The sequence below is a fragment of the Ambystoma mexicanum genome, chromosome 12, assembly GCF_040938575.1.
Source record: "Ambystoma mexicanum isolate Mex_15411 chromosome 12, UKY_AmexF1_1, whole genome shotgun sequence".
NCBI lineage: Eukaryota > Metazoa > Chordata > Amphibia > Caudata > Ambystomatidae > Ambystoma > Ambystoma mexicanum.
Window position 1 is genome coordinate 892,173,903 of NC_090936.1, and position 18,528 is coordinate 892,192,430.

Below are 18,528 nucleotides of genomic sequence, written 5' to 3' on the forward strand. Positions count from 1 at the left end.
GCCTCCACCGGGGTGAGGTGGGGCAAGTGGGCCCGTCCCGGTACGTGGCTTGATGAGGGAAGTAGCATGGGGGCAATGGGCTGCGAGAGGGGGAGGCTAGAGTGGTGGAAGTTGGAAAGTGGGGGGACTCAGAAAAGTTGTGGTGTTTTGGAGCTGGTCCTAGTATTCTGGGACCATTTGGTGTTTTGATCCTGGTCGGTCTTGGCTGGTCGGACAGTGTTGGAGGGTTGGAAGCCTGGGAGAGGGGGAGGAGAGTGAGGGTATGGGGGCTGGATGAGGGGGGGATTAAGTGTCTCCAGTGGGTTTTGGTGTTCTTGGAAGCTCTAGCTGTTCAGGTTAGGGATCCGTACAGTTTACATTTTGGTAGATTCTTGTGTTTTGGTTATCTCAGTTCGGGATTAAACATATGGGTTGTCAGAACAGAGTACTGGGTTTGCGATGTGAGTTGGTGATTGGCTCCCTCAACGCTAGAGGGCTTAACTCCCTGACCAAAAGATCTGACTCTGCGGGAGTTTCAGAGGGCAGCAATGGATCGCCTTTCAGTGCAGGAAACACACTGGCAGCAGGCAAAGGAACCGCGGCTCAGCTCTAGACGGGTGGGGGAGGTCTTTGTAGCCTCGGGGGACGAGATAAAAGGCAGTGTGGCAGTGGTATTCTCGGCTCACTTGGGCATGGTGGTGAAAGCAGTACAAGCTGGGGGGGGGGGGGGTTGATTTTTATTCATCAAAGGGCCTGCGTGGAGAAAAGCTTGCGGTTTGTTCGATTTACTGCCCTAACTCAGGCCAGATCGAGTTTCAGGAGGGGGTTAAACAAGAATTGGTTCTGTTTCTGGAAGCACGCTTGATTGTGGGGGGGGGATTTTAACATGGTCCTGTACCTGGTTAAAGACCGCAAGATTCCAGACCGTTTAGAAGGGTGAACCAGGACCTCGGCCCAGTGGATTCCCTGGGGGATTGTGCAGCGGGAGACAGGCCCTATACGTACTGTTCATCGGTCCACGATTCCTACTCGGGGATCAACTTCATTTTGGTGGACACTGAGGTGAGAGCCCAGGTCAAAGACTCATGTGTGCTCCCAACCCTGTGGTAGCACCATGACATGGTAAGGATAAGAGTGGGGTGCAAACCTTGCCAGAGATCCTCAGGAGGGTGGCGGTGCAACTGATTTTTTACTTAAAGATACAGAGGTTGCGCAATCCTTACTTACCGAAATCACATACTATTTCACTTTCAATGATAACGGGGAGGTGGGAGTGCAAACCCTTTGGGAGGGGTTTAAGGCTACAATTAGAGGGGTATTAATTAGACTGGGCTCCCAGAAGAAGAAAGGAGGGAACAGGAAGAGAATCTGAGGGGAAGATTTGGGATCTGCAGTTAGGTGGACCCGGGGGCAATTACCTCTCACCAGCTAAGGCTGCGAAATTGCGCCCTGTAAAGCGAGGCTCAACACCATCTTGGTCCAGGATACGGAGAAGAAACTACTGTTCCCAAAACAAAAATATCATGAGCAGGGGGAGAACACTGACAAGATACTTGCTTGGTGACTGAGGGAGGAAAAGAAAAGGAAAGCCGTCGGTGCCATCAAGGGGGACCTAGACCGGGAGATCTATGATACGGTGGGGAATGGGCAGGAGTTTTCAAAGTTCTATGAAGGGTTTTATTCTTCAGAGTATGCGGGGAATGATGGGCAGATTGCAGCATTCCTTGTTCCCCTTGCCCTCCCAGGTATTCCTCACGAAGAGACTGAATGCTTGGGGGAACCCATTTCTCAGTAGGAGGTTATACGGACAACCACAGGGATGAAATCAGACACCACACCAGGGAGTTATGGATTTTCTGGAAAATTGTATTAAATGTTTAGATCCATGTTGGCCACGTACCTGGTGAAAACATTTAATGCAGTCCTGGGGGGCGACCCCTTGTCAAGTAATATGATGGAAGCAATCATTGGTGGTGGTGCATAAAGAGGGCAAGGACCCCACGAGGTGCTCCTCCTACCACCCAATCTGGTTAATGAACAATTATGTGACAATGCTACCTAAGATCTAAGGCAGCAGACTGGAGGGTCTACTCCTGTCCCTTGTCTACGGGGACCAGGTGGGCTTCATTAGGGGGAGACAAGGCTCTGATAATATTTGTAAGACTATTGACCTCATGCACAAAGCCCAAGCCCATGAAGGTGATGCTTGCCTGATCTCGATAGATTTGGAAAAGGTGTTTCATAGGGTGGAGTGGCCTTTTATGAAGGCAGCCCTGGGGAGGATGGGACGGCACGGGTTCAGGTTAATAACGTGGTGTCTGGCCCCCTTTGACTAGCAAGAGGTATGAGACAGGGGTGTCCCCTTTAACATCAGTTTTATTCTCTTACAATGGAGTCTCTAGAGGTTGTGATTAGAGCTAATCAGGGGATAGAAGGTATTCAAAATGAAGAGGTGGAGTTCAAATTGTCCCCGTTTGTGGACGATATCCTGGATTACCTCACCAAGGTTGATTCCATGCTTACCAACCGGCTGCCAGAGAGCTGTGGGCGCCTTTCTGGACTTAAAATCAACATTGATAAGTCGAGCCTCATGACCGTGGGAATGGCCCATACCCATCTGGATTCTCGTTCTCGGTACATGTACTTGAGAGTTCGAGAAGACACAAATGAAATACCTGGTGGTCCAACTAACAAGGGATCTTGCAGACATGGCTAAGGCGGATTTGTATCCTTTTGTAGACAGAATCAAGACGGATCTTAAGTGATGGGAGACCCTAACCCTTTCCTGGTACGGCCATATGATAATTAAAATCAACACCCTCCCATGATTGCTATATTTATTCTCAGCCCTCCCGACTAAACTCCCGGAAACGTTTTTTTGTCGCGACTTGAACAGTGCGCTTGCTAGATTTCTGTGGCAGAATAAGAGGCCTAGAGTGAAGTGGTATACTCTCATGCTTCCGCGGGACCACAGTGGCTTCGGCCTTCCAGATCCTTACTTATATTATAAGGCGGCCCAACTGAGGGTCTTGTTGGAACACTCTAGAGAGGGCACAAGAACTTATTGGACATATTTGAAAGACCTAGTAATGCACCCGCTGAAGGTGAGGGAATTCCTATGGGCACCGCTTGGGGACATCTCTAGGGCAGCGAGGGAACAACCCAGGCTAGGGGTCCTCTGGGAGGTATGGAAAAGCATGGGACGAACTAGGCATTTACCTTCTGGCCCTCGCCCATGTCGTTGGTGTGGGCCCCCCCCCCCATTTAGCTTGTTGCACCAGGGGATGAGATTCGCTCAACAGTGGTTGGATGGGGCTCTGAAGAGACCAGGGCAGCTGTTTGTGGAGGGACGTTTCAGAGATTGAGGAGGTACGGGAGGTTCTGGGTAGAGACAAAGTCTCGATTTTTGACTACTTAAGAATAAAGGGGCTGTTTATGGACCCTAAATGGGGTGCCTTGTTGGCTAGGGATCCAACCACATTTGAAAGACTTTTGGATATGTCGACATCCTGAAAGGGCATACTCTCGATTATATATAAATCACTGGTCTCAACCACAACTGCAGGAAGACTTACCTTCAAAAGATATTGGCTGGAGCAAGTGGGTGGGGAAATCTCTGATGAGGACTGGGCCAGAATCTTCACAGTGACCATTCATGGCAATTTATTCGCCACCACTATGGAGCATAATTATAAGATGCTACAGGGGTGGCACTGGGATCCTCTGAAGATCGAGAATGTTTGCAGGAGCATCCCGCTCTGTCCGAGGGGCTGTGGACAAGTGGGCTCCCTATCTCACATATGGTGGCGCTGCCCCAGGATCTGCACTTTATGGCAGCAACTTCAAAGCTGGATCAAAGACATTACAGGGGTTCAACTGAGCATGGATGTTCTTGGGGGTACCGGCTAAGGACCAGGAGGAATACAGACTGTCTAGTTGGTGGGAGGCCATAATGCGGGCTGGAAGACTGGTGATAGCTCTACACTGGAATGGTGGGGGGTGCCCATGAGGATGGAGTGGGAACAGAAACTGTGCAGCATGATGGTAATGGGTAAGCTGACTGCCCTGGTAAATGACCGTTTAGCATCCTTCCAGGAGGAATAGAGTCCTCTGATAAATATGATGGAGGGTAGAGGTGCCTAATCACTGGGAGAGGAGTGTGGGGAGTGTAACCACCAAACCCGATTGTAGAAGGGGAGTCAATCCAAGTTTTTTCCTTTTTTACCTGGTCACTTTTACTACCTATCCTGACACTTTGTACTGTTCAGAGGTAGGCTGGAAGCAGAACACACTGATTTGGAGACGGAGGCAGGGGGAGGAGAGGAGGGCTAAGGGAGTTGTCATTTCTATTGTCATTTGTAAAGTCATATATGCAGAAGTTTGTTTTCGATCAAATGCAAATAAAAACTAATTTAAAAAAAAAAGAAATGATCTAATAAGAATGAGAGGTTGTTTACTGCTGTGAGGTGTTTTTTGTGAAAGGATAAGTTATCAGGAGAGGTTTGCTTACTTTATTCATAGTTTTATTAAGATTTGATGCTTTGGATTCTGTGTTTTGGTTTGGTTATTTGTATTGGTTTGGAAGGTTCAATTCATTAATGAGATAATTACTCTGATCATTTACTGGCAACTCCTTCAGTACAAAAGCACACAACAGTAGTACTGGATAGTTCTCACACATGAGGGATACCAAATCATGAAATGCCCATGCCTCGGTCTTCTGGGATAATGAAACCACTGATTTGCATTTTGATTTATTAGGGTGAAGTCTAAATGTGTGTGCTTACTGAATACCCCAGTCTGCTTTGACAGGACCAAATCACTGCATTTATCAATAATCCAAGTGGACATTAAATATTTCATGTTGATATTACGGGGCATTTGACTATGATTTATAGGTCTCTATTTGGGTTGAGCTGTATGTGCAGATGTTGGGCCCACCTTAAAAGGGGTGGTTCAACCTGTACTACTAGGTCATACTGATGCTGCCCAAAGGCTGCAGAATATCTTGGGCTGCTTGTGGTCCCTCGAATAAGAGATGTGACCTAGAAGTTTGGGTTAGACTTCCTCTTTTTGGGGGTAGATCAACACAAATGTAATGTTATTTATTCGCTTTGTAAAGGTGCAGCTAGGCAAAAAAAGTTTGATTGAAAAAATCCCAGATGAATCCTCTGTGGTTATGAGTGATAAAGCTTTCCATTAATCGCTTTGTAGTTACTTTCAAGTCACACTAAAGGCACATATATGAACAGAATGGGTCCTGACGTTAGAGTGATTTGGGTACCCAGCTTTACACTTATGACCAAAGTGGTCAAAACATGTCTATTGTTGCTTCTGGTTCCATGCGGTGGTAAAAAGACTATCTGAAAACATCTACGTTTGCAATAGCATAGAAAGGGTAACAGATTAAATGAAAAGCTGCCCAGGGGTTTCATAAAGGCTATTAGCACATGGAGATCATTATTGACATCCTCTGAACCAATCAGAATGTTCAGAGCACAGTCAATAACTACGGGTATTGACTGCATTCTGATGACTCTGGATTCCAAAGCAGACATCGAAACCACAATGCAATTTCCAGGCAAGGTTTCTTTCAACAAGACACATCCTTTGTGGGAGGACCTATTTTTCAAGGCAACACCCTGTTTAACACCAGACAGAAAATTAAAACATTTGAATATGCTTTCACTTTCTTACAGATAAACCGTTTACTTTCACATGACACCAAATTAAAAGCACTCCAGTTGAACTAACTTTGCAATTAAAATGCTTTATTTATGAAGACCAATCTGTTATTTAAAGATTAATAATTATAACCACACTCAACTTACTAGCTGAGGCTGTCTATTTACTTTACTTACTAATAAAGTAACATGTTTACTTCACCACCAAAACATGTATTGCTACTACCCACTATGTGCTAGTAACCTTATAGACCTTAGGAGGTGCCATCATTGGGATTGTGGCCCTTCCCCAATTTATGGCCAATGCGAAATGATTGAGTCAAAGCTCTCCATCACAATTTGGTTGTTTCAAGCAAATTATTACCACTTCAGGTAGCTTTTTCAGATATTGCTGTTAAACCTTTACAGTGAGATGCAGCAAAAAGTAACAAACAGAAACATACATATTAGTTGTAGGCTTAACATCACCAACAGCAATTAAGAACAAAAAAAGCAAAAAGTAATTGAACAAAAAATAGAAAAAGTGAGTGTACAGGTGTACACACTCGTTGATACTGGTGATCGTCCTGAACTTAAGTGCTACCAACGTTTGGCTTCTGGAACTAAATCCTTCTGTCAAAAGAGATTGTGCAAATTGGTAAAACCTGACAACATAACACTGTTCGTCTTCTTCCAGAAAGGGAAGGCCAACAATGGAAAAACTGCAAAGAGGATGCAAAATGCATTTCTCCACAACCCAACTAGTTGATCTCATGATAAATTACTCTTTTGCACGGAATAATACAGAGGCATGCAGCTCACTTTTTATGACTTACCTGTGGGGCATAAATAATGAGACTCTTCAATAATAAATAAGACATGTATAACGTTTTTTAAAGCATACTATTGTTCATGAAATTAGAAGAAAAAAACAAGAGAAAAATCAATTTCCATACCTCAAAGTTAAGGGAGAGATGTCAGTTAGACAGGTGGATAATATTTCTTTGTTTACTTCAATGTCTTGGGAATAAATAATAGTTTCGGGTTTAAAATCGGTGGCTTTTATCAAGGGATCCGCAGTCACCATGTCCTGGAACACTGTAAAATTGGGTAAATCCTCCTCAGTTAATGCTTTAGGAATCAGTCGGGTGTTGGTGTCCTCCTTATGGTTACCAATTACCTCAAGTGACTCAGGAAACAATGCAGCAGTTTTGTCACTTATTGTTAACAAGCGATCACTAGTATTAACATTTTCACCGATTGTTCCTATATTTTTTACATTAAATGCTGCAGTGTCAGGAAAAATAATGTCTTTGTGAAGCTCGGTTTCATTTGATGATATGCAAAGCAAGGGATCAGACATTGGAATATTATTGAGGTCTGTGTTGATAGAACCACATTTGCTTACTGTCCTGCCAACTTGACCCAAATTATTGTCATTCACCTTGTCACCAATTAAATCGGGTGGTATGTCCCCATCTTCAAAAGCAGGTGTCTTGCAGGAATTGCCTTGCGGAAGTGGATTAAGCAATAATGCAACTTCAGCACTTTTAAGGAGAGCACCAACACACAAATGCATTTCTTTAGCTGGCTTGCCTGTCACTTCCTCACCATCTTTCTTTACATTTTCCAGTACCTGTTCCATGTGCCTTTGGAGCAGGAGTAAGAAAATATATTGGTAATGGTTGATTTGCATGCTCACATGCTTCTGACAGTTAGCAAGGATATGTATGTCCGCCTCAGCTGTAGAACATTGGGTTGGGATTGTTGAAAGGTTAGTTGAAGAATTTGATGTTTGCAATTCAGAATCAGTGCTGTAATAGTCCTTTAACAGTTTCTTGCGTTGTAAGCGATTGCCCATGTCCAAGGAATCACTTTTGGGAATATTAGAAATATTTTGATCATAACAATGAGACTCGTTCTGTGACTGTGCATATCTCACTGGCTGGCAAATCCAAACAGAAAGAGGGAAAGAATCCACGAAATTGATTGGTCGCCCTTTTCCACTTTTCATTCCTTCATAATCTGCCCAGAACTGGGAAAAATGCATTGCCCATATGTCCTTAGCAGCAGGAGCTTTCAGTGCATGTACATTCAGTTTTGGAGTAACATGGCCCCTGTATACATCATGCATCTTAGTGTCTTGCTCAAAAGCATGCCTTTGGAATATAGGATGCAGTAGATCAAAACTGTCTGATGACCGGGGAAAGTCAGTAAAAGATTTACTAAAAAAGGGACACTTTTTGAAATCTTGGAACAAGACCTCCAAGTCAGAACGTCTGCAATTTGGTGACTGTCTGGTATTCGTAGCAATCACTTCTGAAGTCTGAACAGAAATGGCACGTGGTTGATCGGGATGGCAGTTTAACTTCTTTTCTGCAGGTATAATACACTTAAAGAAAGAAAAAAATGTAATTTTACAAAGAAGGAAAATACTTTCACAAGGACAAAAACATTTACCTATCATTTACAGTTCTACCTATACGACTCTGGCAGAAACTAAAACACAAGGATTTTAGGCAAGGAGCTAGCAACATTTATGAAACAAGCATTGTCAAAGTCAATATGTCTGGCTTTCCAATTGTGGAGTCTATGAATTTGCAGAACGTGTGCAAAGACTTCCCTCTGTTGCAAGCCTATGATCACTTCTGATTTATAATGGGGTGCCGTTTAGGGAATTTTGCAGTGTTTTTCTGCCAAACAAATGTATCACTGTTTAGCAATGCACTTTGAAGCGGCTTGCTGTCTTCACAAAAAATAAAATGCATGAATATAAATGCAGCACAAAGTTGGAAAAACAATCAGTGCGCTGGGCAGGGTAGACAAAATAAGCTCTTACATGACAATTTCTACAACTTTCCTCAACACATACAACAGTAGCCATGGCTTCTACAAAATGGCTCATCCTATAACAAGTCCACTATGGTTGGCATCAGAGACCCTCCCTCTATCTACCACTAGAGTATGGCATAGAGTTCAAGTACTAGGGTTTGATGCATCTAGCAATGTCAACACTATTTGCCCTGGAAGAGTTTCTCCCCATATGGTCAGGGAAGGGCAGCCACTACCTGATCCTGAACCTGGGGGTGGCTGCCTGAGGAAGGACCATGTGGAGGGAGACAATCCTAATGGGAGTAAAGTGTACTCGCTAGATGGAGCGCAGTATTCCTGCCAGTCAAAGGACCTTAAACCACTGTCCTATAACCCTAAGAGCAATCCCTCACCTAATAGACACTCTTACGATTCCCCTGAAAAGTACTGAGACATAGAAGAATAAGAGTCACCTCAATTAAGATCACTTACTAAGTACTGTGATGAGGCAGAGGAAGGAATAAGCCATGGGAACATCTCCCTTAACTCCTCCCCTCTTCAGCCATTTTCAGATTTTATAGCGTCCGTTCGTGTTGGGAGTCCTTACATTTTATCTCTACACATTATTTGATTAAAACATAGACTTGTATTGCAATTTCTACGAAAAATCACCTTTTTTGGACGACTCATCGATGACCGGCGCAGATGGCGACATTGCAGAGTACATAGACCGGTCCCGACACCAGTAACTTTGACTTTTCCATCGTCTGCGCAGTTTGGGCCTACCTCATGGCTGATTCCACGAGGAAGAGCCTGTTCAAGGCATGTGCCCGCTGTGGGCTCAAGGAGTTCTACATAGAAGACCCACACGATGACTGTCTTTACTGTCTTCATCCCCACTATGTGGTCCAGGACTGTGAGATCTGCCAGCCTTTCTCCAACATACTGCTTTATGATCGTCACTGGCGACTCGTCGCGTGGCTCGAGGATGCTGGCAGGGCCTCTGACTTTGTATGGAACCATGCCTCTATGGCAGGGCGGCCCAGCCAACCACCTCCAGTAAGAGGTCTAGGTTGCATGAAGATCACGCCAGCGGCAGGGTGAGGCACAGGGAGACGGACGAGTCAAGGTCATCTCACAAGGGTCGGTCATCGCCTAAGGTCAGTGCTCAAGGGGGTTAGAAGGAATAGAGCAGCCATGGCCTTTTACCCCGCCCGACGTAGGCAAACCCATCAAGCAAGTCCTCTTCCAAGTCTGGGGGCCACTTCGTTGTGGATGGTCAAATCTACCCTGTCGATGTCGTCCTCAATGTCAGCGCCAAGTCTTCGTCGATGCCCAAATTTTCCTCCGGATTGTCCACGCTGTGACCATCAATACCGTCCACGAGTGCCCCTATGACGAAACCGTTGACGTGTAAGCAGGCTACCCTGTCGACAAAGACCTCGACAATGACTACTACATAGACATTAGTACCCCCGTCGATGACAAAAACAGTGTATTCACGCATGGTCACGACCATCGTGCCATCGACTAACAACCACTTGAGCCACCACCAACACAGTGTTGGCGTGGCAGCGCTCCCTCGACCATCATACCCTGAGCTCGGGGTGGGGGTACTCTCAGAGGGAACCATTGTAGTGGAACCAAGTATCTCTTCCTATGAAGCAAAAACAAAAGAGGTGATGGCTGGATGGTTTAGAATGAATATTAACCACTGGCATTGCTCTGGGCAACCCTCCAGACCATCGTTATTCACCTGCCAAGCCATTACAGAAGGGGAAAGACCATATGCAAATAAGGCTTTGTATCACCCCAAAAGGGGCAGTCCAGCCCGAACTGCTAGGTCACATCCCTTCTGCACGAGACCACAAGCATCCCCAAATGTGTTTCGGCCTTGTTGGGCCTCATGGCCCAGCAGGCACAGACCCATGTCTGGGCATACCCGTCCCACTCAGGGTGACAAAGCAAAAACGAAGAGGTGATGGCTGGACGGTTTAGAATGAATATTAACCACTGGCATTGCTCTGGGCAACCCACGTCAATTAGTTTTTTTTTGTTTCTTTTTTCCTCCTTATTCATTTATTTCTAAGCCACTCTCTTACATATATTGATTAACAGCAGTTAATGACAGTTTCAAACCTAGCGGTGTATGGCTGAGGAGAACCACGTTGTCAGCATATCAGAGCCATTGTATAGGACTTCCTATATTTGGTGGGACATCTCTAGCCTTCTGTGTTGCGTTTTGCCCCAGGTCTGAGAAACAAATTAAATATGTGGGTGGCCAAAACACAGCTCTGTTTCAGGTGGTTAAAAGTTTGAACTATCTCAGACAAGGATCCGTCCAAATTCAAGTGTACATGAAGAGATGTGTCGCTGTATGCCCAAAATGGCGGAAATCCCCAATTACTACATTTCTCCAATAATCTTTGCCCATTTACCCTTTTGAATGCTGCCGTTTGGTCTAAAGGTCTGTACAGTTACCATGACTGCTTACATTCGCAGAAGGATATTTGAATGAATAAAAATATACGAATATCAAATGTCTGTTAAATTGATTGGGATGCAGATCAGTTGAAGGGAAAACCGCATGTATTTCAATGATTCAAATTAGTTCTGTATACAATACCAAATGGTCACCTTTTGCCAATTGTAGGTCTTCTAAAGAAAAAGTTTCATAAATCAGATTATGTTGCCATTTTGGCCGAGTAAAAAAGAAGGAAATTAGAAGAAATTCTGTGAAACCAGAGCATTTCCAAATAGAATCACTTAATGCAAATCCTTAGAAAAATTAGCAATAGAAAGATGGAAAGCAATGTGCAATGCATTCTGTGGGCTCCAAAATAGTGTTGGACTTGCCACATTGGCTGCCTGTTGATTAGCATTGTTGCTGAACAGCCAGCAGAAAGCAAAGAAAGGCTCAAAACTAGCAATGATGCTGGAGTAGTGGGGTGGACGGTCACTGGATAGGTGCGGATTGGCTGGGACACAAGATAAAGCTCCTACAACGATTCTCCCTGCCCTGCTTGAATATCCTCCTATTTATACTCATAGATTGCACTGGGGTAGGCCTGTAGATGCTACTTGCTGCTTTTTCGGGCTATGCAGCAGCTAATGTTTTAAAAATGAATGCAAATAAAAAAAGAATCTTGACGCTGACAGACCGTGAAAGAAAATTAATGGTCAGAGGACTGAACGGGTACTTAGTGGAAAAGGTGAAAAACCTAGCATACTTGGTCTTCCCCAGAACGAATAACCATGATAAAAAACATACTTCCTCATATCTTCGTCACATGGCAAAGAATCTCATTACCCAAATGAAGCACATTAAGAATAGGTATTGTACATTTTCATTCACCCCGCTGCTTACTTTTTATGCAGGTAAGATTATACCAGAGTTAACCAATGGTGTGGAAATTCTTTAGGCACACTAAGTACATTAGTGATCTTAATCTGACATTAAGTGTTGGGTATTCCCAATGCTGTTATAAGATAGGAGCTTGGTTTAAACTTGATACAGGGCTTGTGGAAAACTTTAGCTCTCTATCCTAAACTCTTAAACCCTTTCCCTCTGTCCTTATATGAGGATTTAAGGGTTACTATTGAAAAGAAAACAGAAAAAGTGTTAAATGATTTTGTGGAGTCTCGTGAAGATTTTAACAGACATTAACATGACAGTGTGACCAGGATAAAACAAACCTAGAAAGGTAAAGAAGGCGCTTTACCTGCGAAATTGGTGTAACAGTGGACTAGTTTCATGGTTTCATTAGTTTAAAGCATTTAATCCATGAGCATAAGCGCCTAGGCACCCAGGCCTCTTATCTTATTATCTTTCCACTTCCGAAGGGCAAGCACGATTTTATGCAGTTCAGATGGAACCTGTACTTGACGAAGGAAGTTTTATTGAGGTTTAAGAAATTACTCTGGATAAGGTGCCGATTTTGTAGAACGGTGGGGAATTGGAAACTATTAAGCACATGCTGGTGTTCTGCACTGTGCTTTCAACTGCACGGTATTATATTTTAAATATTTTATAACCCTTTGAGAATCTGTGGATTGTGAATTATTTGTTTGAGAGGTTTCACCACCTCTCTTGCTCTGGCAGTGGTTGGCTATTTAAATAATTTGCACTTGGAAGATAAAACAGAAAAGCAGGATTCGTTTTTTTATGAATATCGTCTCAGGCTATTGTGATTATGGACTGTTTTATTTTGGACAACACTTATTCACATAATATGCATTTTATTTGTGAGGATTTTTGGAATGATTCAACGTAAATTGTTCTATTTTTATCTTAACCTTTATTTACTGTAAGGTTGGTTTAACCAATAAACAATAACAACAAAATAAGAATATCCAGGTCTCATTGCCAATTCCTCATGATGGGGATCAAGGAATGCTCACTGGTTTTTAGACTGTAAGAGATTGCCCTGCCAATGGACAAACACTGCTTACTGACAGACTTCCTCTGCTAGTGAGACATTATAGTTCATGTACTTTGTTTCCCAAGGTGGGATTAAGGAGTAGCCCCTGTGGGGAACCAGAAGAAGGAGTCTAACTAGGATGTAGCATGTTCAAAAGGTTGTATTTAAATAAAAAGAAAAACGACTATGTAGCCCTATTGCGATGAGGGTGTTTCCCTACCTAACAAACTAAGGGTGCTTGTCAAATGTTCAAATTAATATAGTCCACTGTCCGAAACCTACTTGCTATCTGGCCCTACCACTTAGAAAAATATGACAAACATAGACCAGAGCAACAGCTTCCCCACTCAGGCTTTGCTTGACCAAACTACTTGGGTTTCGTTTCAAAGATCCAAGTTCAAAATACAGTTCTCCATCCTCTCTGCAGGTTTTTCAGAGCAAGACTTAAGTCTTCACACACATTCAATACCTTCCGTTCTTTAAAGGGGAAAGGATTTATTTCCTTAGTGCAATACCACCATTCTTTCTTTTCTATTTGAAAGCGCTCTTGTTTAGAGTTTAGGCAATGTAACCCCTCCAGGTTCCCTCTGGTCCCAGTGTTTTCCCCTATTGCTCTTTGATGTGCTTAATTCAGCACAGTCTTGATTGGACCTCTGCCTGTGTCCAGCGTTCAGGTTTTTCTGGCTCCTATAACCCTTTAGGTTTCCCCAGCCTCATATGCCAATGTCACTTAGTTCTCTACAGCTCCCAAAGCCCTCTGATATAGTTAATGAATCAGGGCCTTGTTTGGGAATCTGCGCGTTTTCAGAATTCAGGTTTTACGCTTTGGGGTTCTCCAACATTCAGGGACACAGTCGCTTGCCCCTCTCTCCGATGTTACCTTCTCGGGAGTGCCCGCTTCCCTTTTCCTGGCAGGCTCGGCAGTCGGCACACTTCTCATGCAGAGGTTAGTAATCCAAGCTCTCAGCGGAGTTCTGGTCTCTGCATTGGTTAACAGGCCCCAGGCCCACAACAGCTCTGGTGTGGTCGCGCCACCAAGTGAGACGGTCACTCTACTACCGGAGTGTCTGCTTTGGCATTGTTGCCATCCAGGACGCCAGCCTTCCAGAGTCTTGCTAGCGATCTGCTCGCTCTCCATGCTACCACCGGCTCTGCGGTCTAGCATGGATTCGCCTCCCCACAATCCCCCCCGAGGACATCTTCCCTTCAAAGACTCACCTCTGCGTAGGATTTCTGCCTCCTCCATTCAAGGGTCCTTGTCTTTTTATGTTTGTTACCAATATTGAAAGGGGAGTCACTCCCAGACCCATAAGGAGGGTCTTGTTTAGCGGGCTCAGCTCTCTAGCCTCAAAGCAGGTGGCTACCCTATGGGGAGAAGGATGAATAGTCCTTGCCTCCGGGATCCAGTAAGGTTTTAAGTTTACCGTCAGCCCAGCTTGTATATAATGAAAAAATGAACTCACTCTACCTGCCCGTTCAGTGAACGCCTCAGGGAACTGGGTTAGCAAATCAAGAAGGTCTTCTTTATGTGGGGAGAGGGGGTAGATGTTTAGGTATTCATTGGTTTTCTATGTCTTGGTGTTAAGGAGGGTGCTCATGGTCACAGTAGTTACCTCTATTGGTTCGATATACCATTCCTTTAACAAGTGTACATGGTATACCTGGCTGTTCTGACGTCTATCTGGTTGGGCCACTACATAATTCAGGGGAACTTTTCTTTTCAGAATTGTATAGGGAGCATACCATTTAGAAATCATTTTATTCTCTGAGGTGGGCAAGCGCACTAAGAGGGATTCACATATGGAGAAAGATTGGGAGATGGGTAGGGTAGCCTGTTCTCTTTCTTCCCATGTCTCTTTTCAGCATGTCACGTACATCTCAAGGTCACCTTCCGTACAATCATTTTAACAGGGAGTATCCTAGAGATGCCAGAGAAGTTTTTCTAACATCAAAGAGAGCCCAGGGAATCATAACGTCCAAATTATGGCCATCAGTCTTTACTGACTTGTGTAAGATTCTTTTTATGCTTTGATTGAACCTTTCAACAATACCATCGGTCTGAGGGTGATATACTGATGCTTGTAAAGTGATGTGTAATATTTCTGTGAGGTGCTGCATAATATCTTGGACATAAAAATGGTTCCTTGGTCCGTAAGGATTTCCTTGGGTAATCTAACTCGGGAAAGGAAGGGAAGTAGATATTTTAATATTTGTTGACTGGTGGTGTTCCTAAGGGGGAATACTTTGGGATACAGAGTGGCATAGTCAACAATGACAAGAATAAACTTGTTCCCTAATTTAGAGGTTTCTAACAGGCCTACTATGTCCATTGCTATGCGTGAAAAAGGGTAACTCAATGATTAGTAGATATTGTCATTTTTTTTTTAGTGAATGATGTATATATATAATATGTAAGATGTGAAAAGTTTATTTATAAACTGTAACACATTAATAAATTAATTTAAGATATTGTAATAGAGCATTGGGTACTAGATTAGTTGTGGTTTTTTGGCAGATGGTACCATAAAACCTGAGGATCCTCTGGTTTTGGGTTTTACCATTCCCGTAGTGGGATCAGACCACCTCCAACACAATTCTCTGGTGACTGTGGGGAATTACAATTTGACTTTGGGGAAGACCATCTTTCACGGTGTCCCCTCTGTATAACAACCCTGTTTTGATGAAGAAAAAGGGCCCGGCTTGACTTCACCCATGTTCTTCTGACATTACACTTCCAAAGGCCTCTGAAGGAGCTCAGTGATTCCTTTGGGTTATGCAATCTAGAGTGGCTCCGCTTCTCCAGGTCGTCTTCCCGGCAGAGGCCCGCCTTTGCATAGGATTCTCTCTTACAGCTCTGATGTGGTCATGCCACCAGGTGAGACGGTCTCTCCATTGCCTGTGTCTCTGCTTTGGCGCCGTTCCGGGCGCCAGCCTTTCAGCGTCTTGCTAGTTATGCACTCACTCTCCAAGCTATGTCACAAGTAACTCTCCTGTCTCTCGTACTACACTGCCAGAAGTACCAACTTGGAGACGTTGGAGGAACCAGATAGTAGTTTCCACTAATCCACAGATGATGCAAGGATTTGTTCATCTTAAGCTGCTCCAAAGAGAGCTGGAAACCTCCTTTAGATGGGTTTTCATGAAAATGTTTGCAATTATCTTCCTTACTCAGTTTAAAGAAATTGTATAGCTTGTTTACCCCTTTGAGTGCCCTTATGAAATCAAGAGTTGAAGAGATAGAAGTAGCCGAAATTATATGTTACTCACCGAAGTGACTAACTTACTACAAGTCCATAGTCCCCGTTCCTCCACACTGTATGGGCGTCCCACGCTAGGGACTGGAAACTGAACCTTTTTCACCAGAAAAAATGGTCTTCTCCATTAAATTTAGATGTGCATCGGGGCGCGGCCCTGGGAGCATGCGCTCCCCTGACACTGCCCACCTGCGCTACTCCTCAGTCCCTTTTGACGCGTTGGCCATCACCCTCCACCTAGCTATAGAAGCCTTAGAAACCTGACAAGGAACAAGTTACTTACCTGTAACTGTTGTTCTCCAGCATGGGTCTGGCATGGATTCACATGCTCATGAATATTCCCCGTCGTCAGGCTGGGAATCCTCGGTAAAGAAAAAACCAGTATCAGTTTCGTTTCTGATCTGTCTTTCGTAGTAATAACCAATCACTGGTCTCTGCGTCATGCTGACCACAGCCAATGACTGCCCTCTACCTAAGCACCGCCTCTGGCAGCCATCTTCAGATTTGGAAGCACGTGAAGTGGCAGTATGACCAAGTGAAGAGCCGCAGAGGGGTAGGCGGGAGGGTTCGCATGTGAATCCATGCCAGACCCATGCTGGAGAACAACAGTTACAGGTAAGTAACTTGTTCCTTCTCCAGCATGGGGTCTGGCATGGATTCACATGCTCATGAATAAAGAATACATAGCAGTACACACATGCACAACCACGGGAGGTGGCAAAGGCTCAACATTAAGCATCACATCAACTCAACATTAAGCATCTTACCTCCTCACCAGGCTCACCTCAGGCGAACAGGTTGCGCAGCACTGCTTGGCCGACCCTGGACTCCTCCCTGGAATCCCGGTCGACGCAGTAGAATTTCGTGAAGGTGTGCGTCGACCTCCACGTAGCAGCCCTGCATATGTCCAGCAGGGGCACACCAGATAGGAACGCCGTGGTAGCTGCGATCGCTCTGGTGGAATGGGCTCTCGGACGGCCAGGCAGCGGTCGGTTTGCCAACCGGTGACAGCACATGATACAGCCGGAGAGCCATCTGGAGATGGAAGCCTTCGAGAGAGCCTTCCCCTGATTGACAGGTCCAAAGTTCACAAAGAGTTGTGACGTCTTCCGAAAACCCTTCGTGCGGTCCACGTAGAACTTCAGCGCTCTAGCTACATCCAGCGAGTGCAAAGTCCTCTCAGCCGGCGACGAAGGCGACGGGAAGAACACAGGTAACACCAAGGGTTCGTTGAGATGGAAGTCCGACGGTACCTTGGGCATGAAGGAGGGGTGCGTCCTGAGCACTACCCTCGTGTCGTGGAAAATCAAGTACGGGGCCTTGCAGGAAAGGGCCTGGATCTCTCCCACTCGTCGTGCGGAGGTGATGGCCACAAGAAAAGCTGTTTTCCACGATAGAAACTTCAACGGGGCCGAGTGCAGAGGCTCGAACGGAGGTCCCATGAGCTTGGTCAGCACCACGTTGAGCTCCCACGCCGGGGCCGGAGCCTTCACCGGCGGGAACGGTCTGAACAGTCCCTTCATGAACTCTTTCACCAGACGATGAGACCACAAGGACGCCCGCCCCGTGGTTCTGGTGTATCGGGAGATCGCAGCAAGATGAATCTTGATGGACGCGTGTGCCAGACCAGCTTTGGCCAGCGTCAGCAGGTACGGCAGTACTTGGGGAGCCGTAATCCGTAGAGGGTTAATCTTCTGTGCGTGGCACCAGACAGAGAACCTCTTCCATTTGTGTCCGTAGCATTTAAGAGTCGAGGACGCCCTGGCCTTTGCAAGAACCTCTCTGCAATCGGCCGGTATGTCGTATCCTCCAAACTCTAGCGCTGCAGGAGCCAGGCCTGCAAGTTCAGCGACTTCGGGTCGTGGTGGAGGATGGCGCCTCCTTCCCTGGAGAGTAGATCCGCGTCCGCCGGCAGCTTGATCGGCGGGGACGCTGACAAGTCCATAAGGTCCGGGAACCATATCTGCCTCGGCCACGCAGGTGCGACGAGGATCATCCTGCACCGTGACCTCTTGAGCTGGTTGACGAGCCGGATTAGCAGAGGCAAGGGAGGGAACGCGTAGAGGAAAAGGCCCTCCCAGGGGAACGAGAAAGCATCGCCCATGCTCCTCGTCTGGGGAAACCTGCTGGCGAACCTCCGGCACTTGGTGTTCGTCGCCGTCGCGAACAGGTCGATCTGGGGTGTGCCCCACCGTCGGAAGAGGCGATCCACCAGATCCTGCCGTAGTTCCCACTCGTGGCACGAGCGCAGCTCCCTGCTGAGTGAGTCGGCGATGGTGTTTTTTATCCCTGCCAGATGAAACGGCACCAAAAAAATCCCTTGGGCGACGGCCCAATGCCACAGGTCCTGCGCCTCCTTGGACAGCGCTGGGGACCTGGTTCCGCCCTGTTTCCTGATGT

General features: G+C 45.5%; 1 protein-coding gene across 2 annotated transcripts in view; it reads right to left on the minus strand.

The window, feature by feature from the left end:
- Positions 1-18,528, minus strand: part of BLTP3B (bridge-like lipid transfer protein family member 3B) — a 2,399,137-nt gene that overhangs the window by 824,077 nt on the left and 1,556,532 nt on the right. For both annotated transcript variants that reach the window (XM_069629381.1, XM_069629382.1), the window contains exon 14: positions 6,599-8,034. In XM_069629381.1, the coding sequence (XP_069485482.1) occupies positions 6,599-8,034 (1,436 nt within the window). The remainder of the gene's footprint in view (positions 1-6,598; positions 8,035-18,528) is intronic.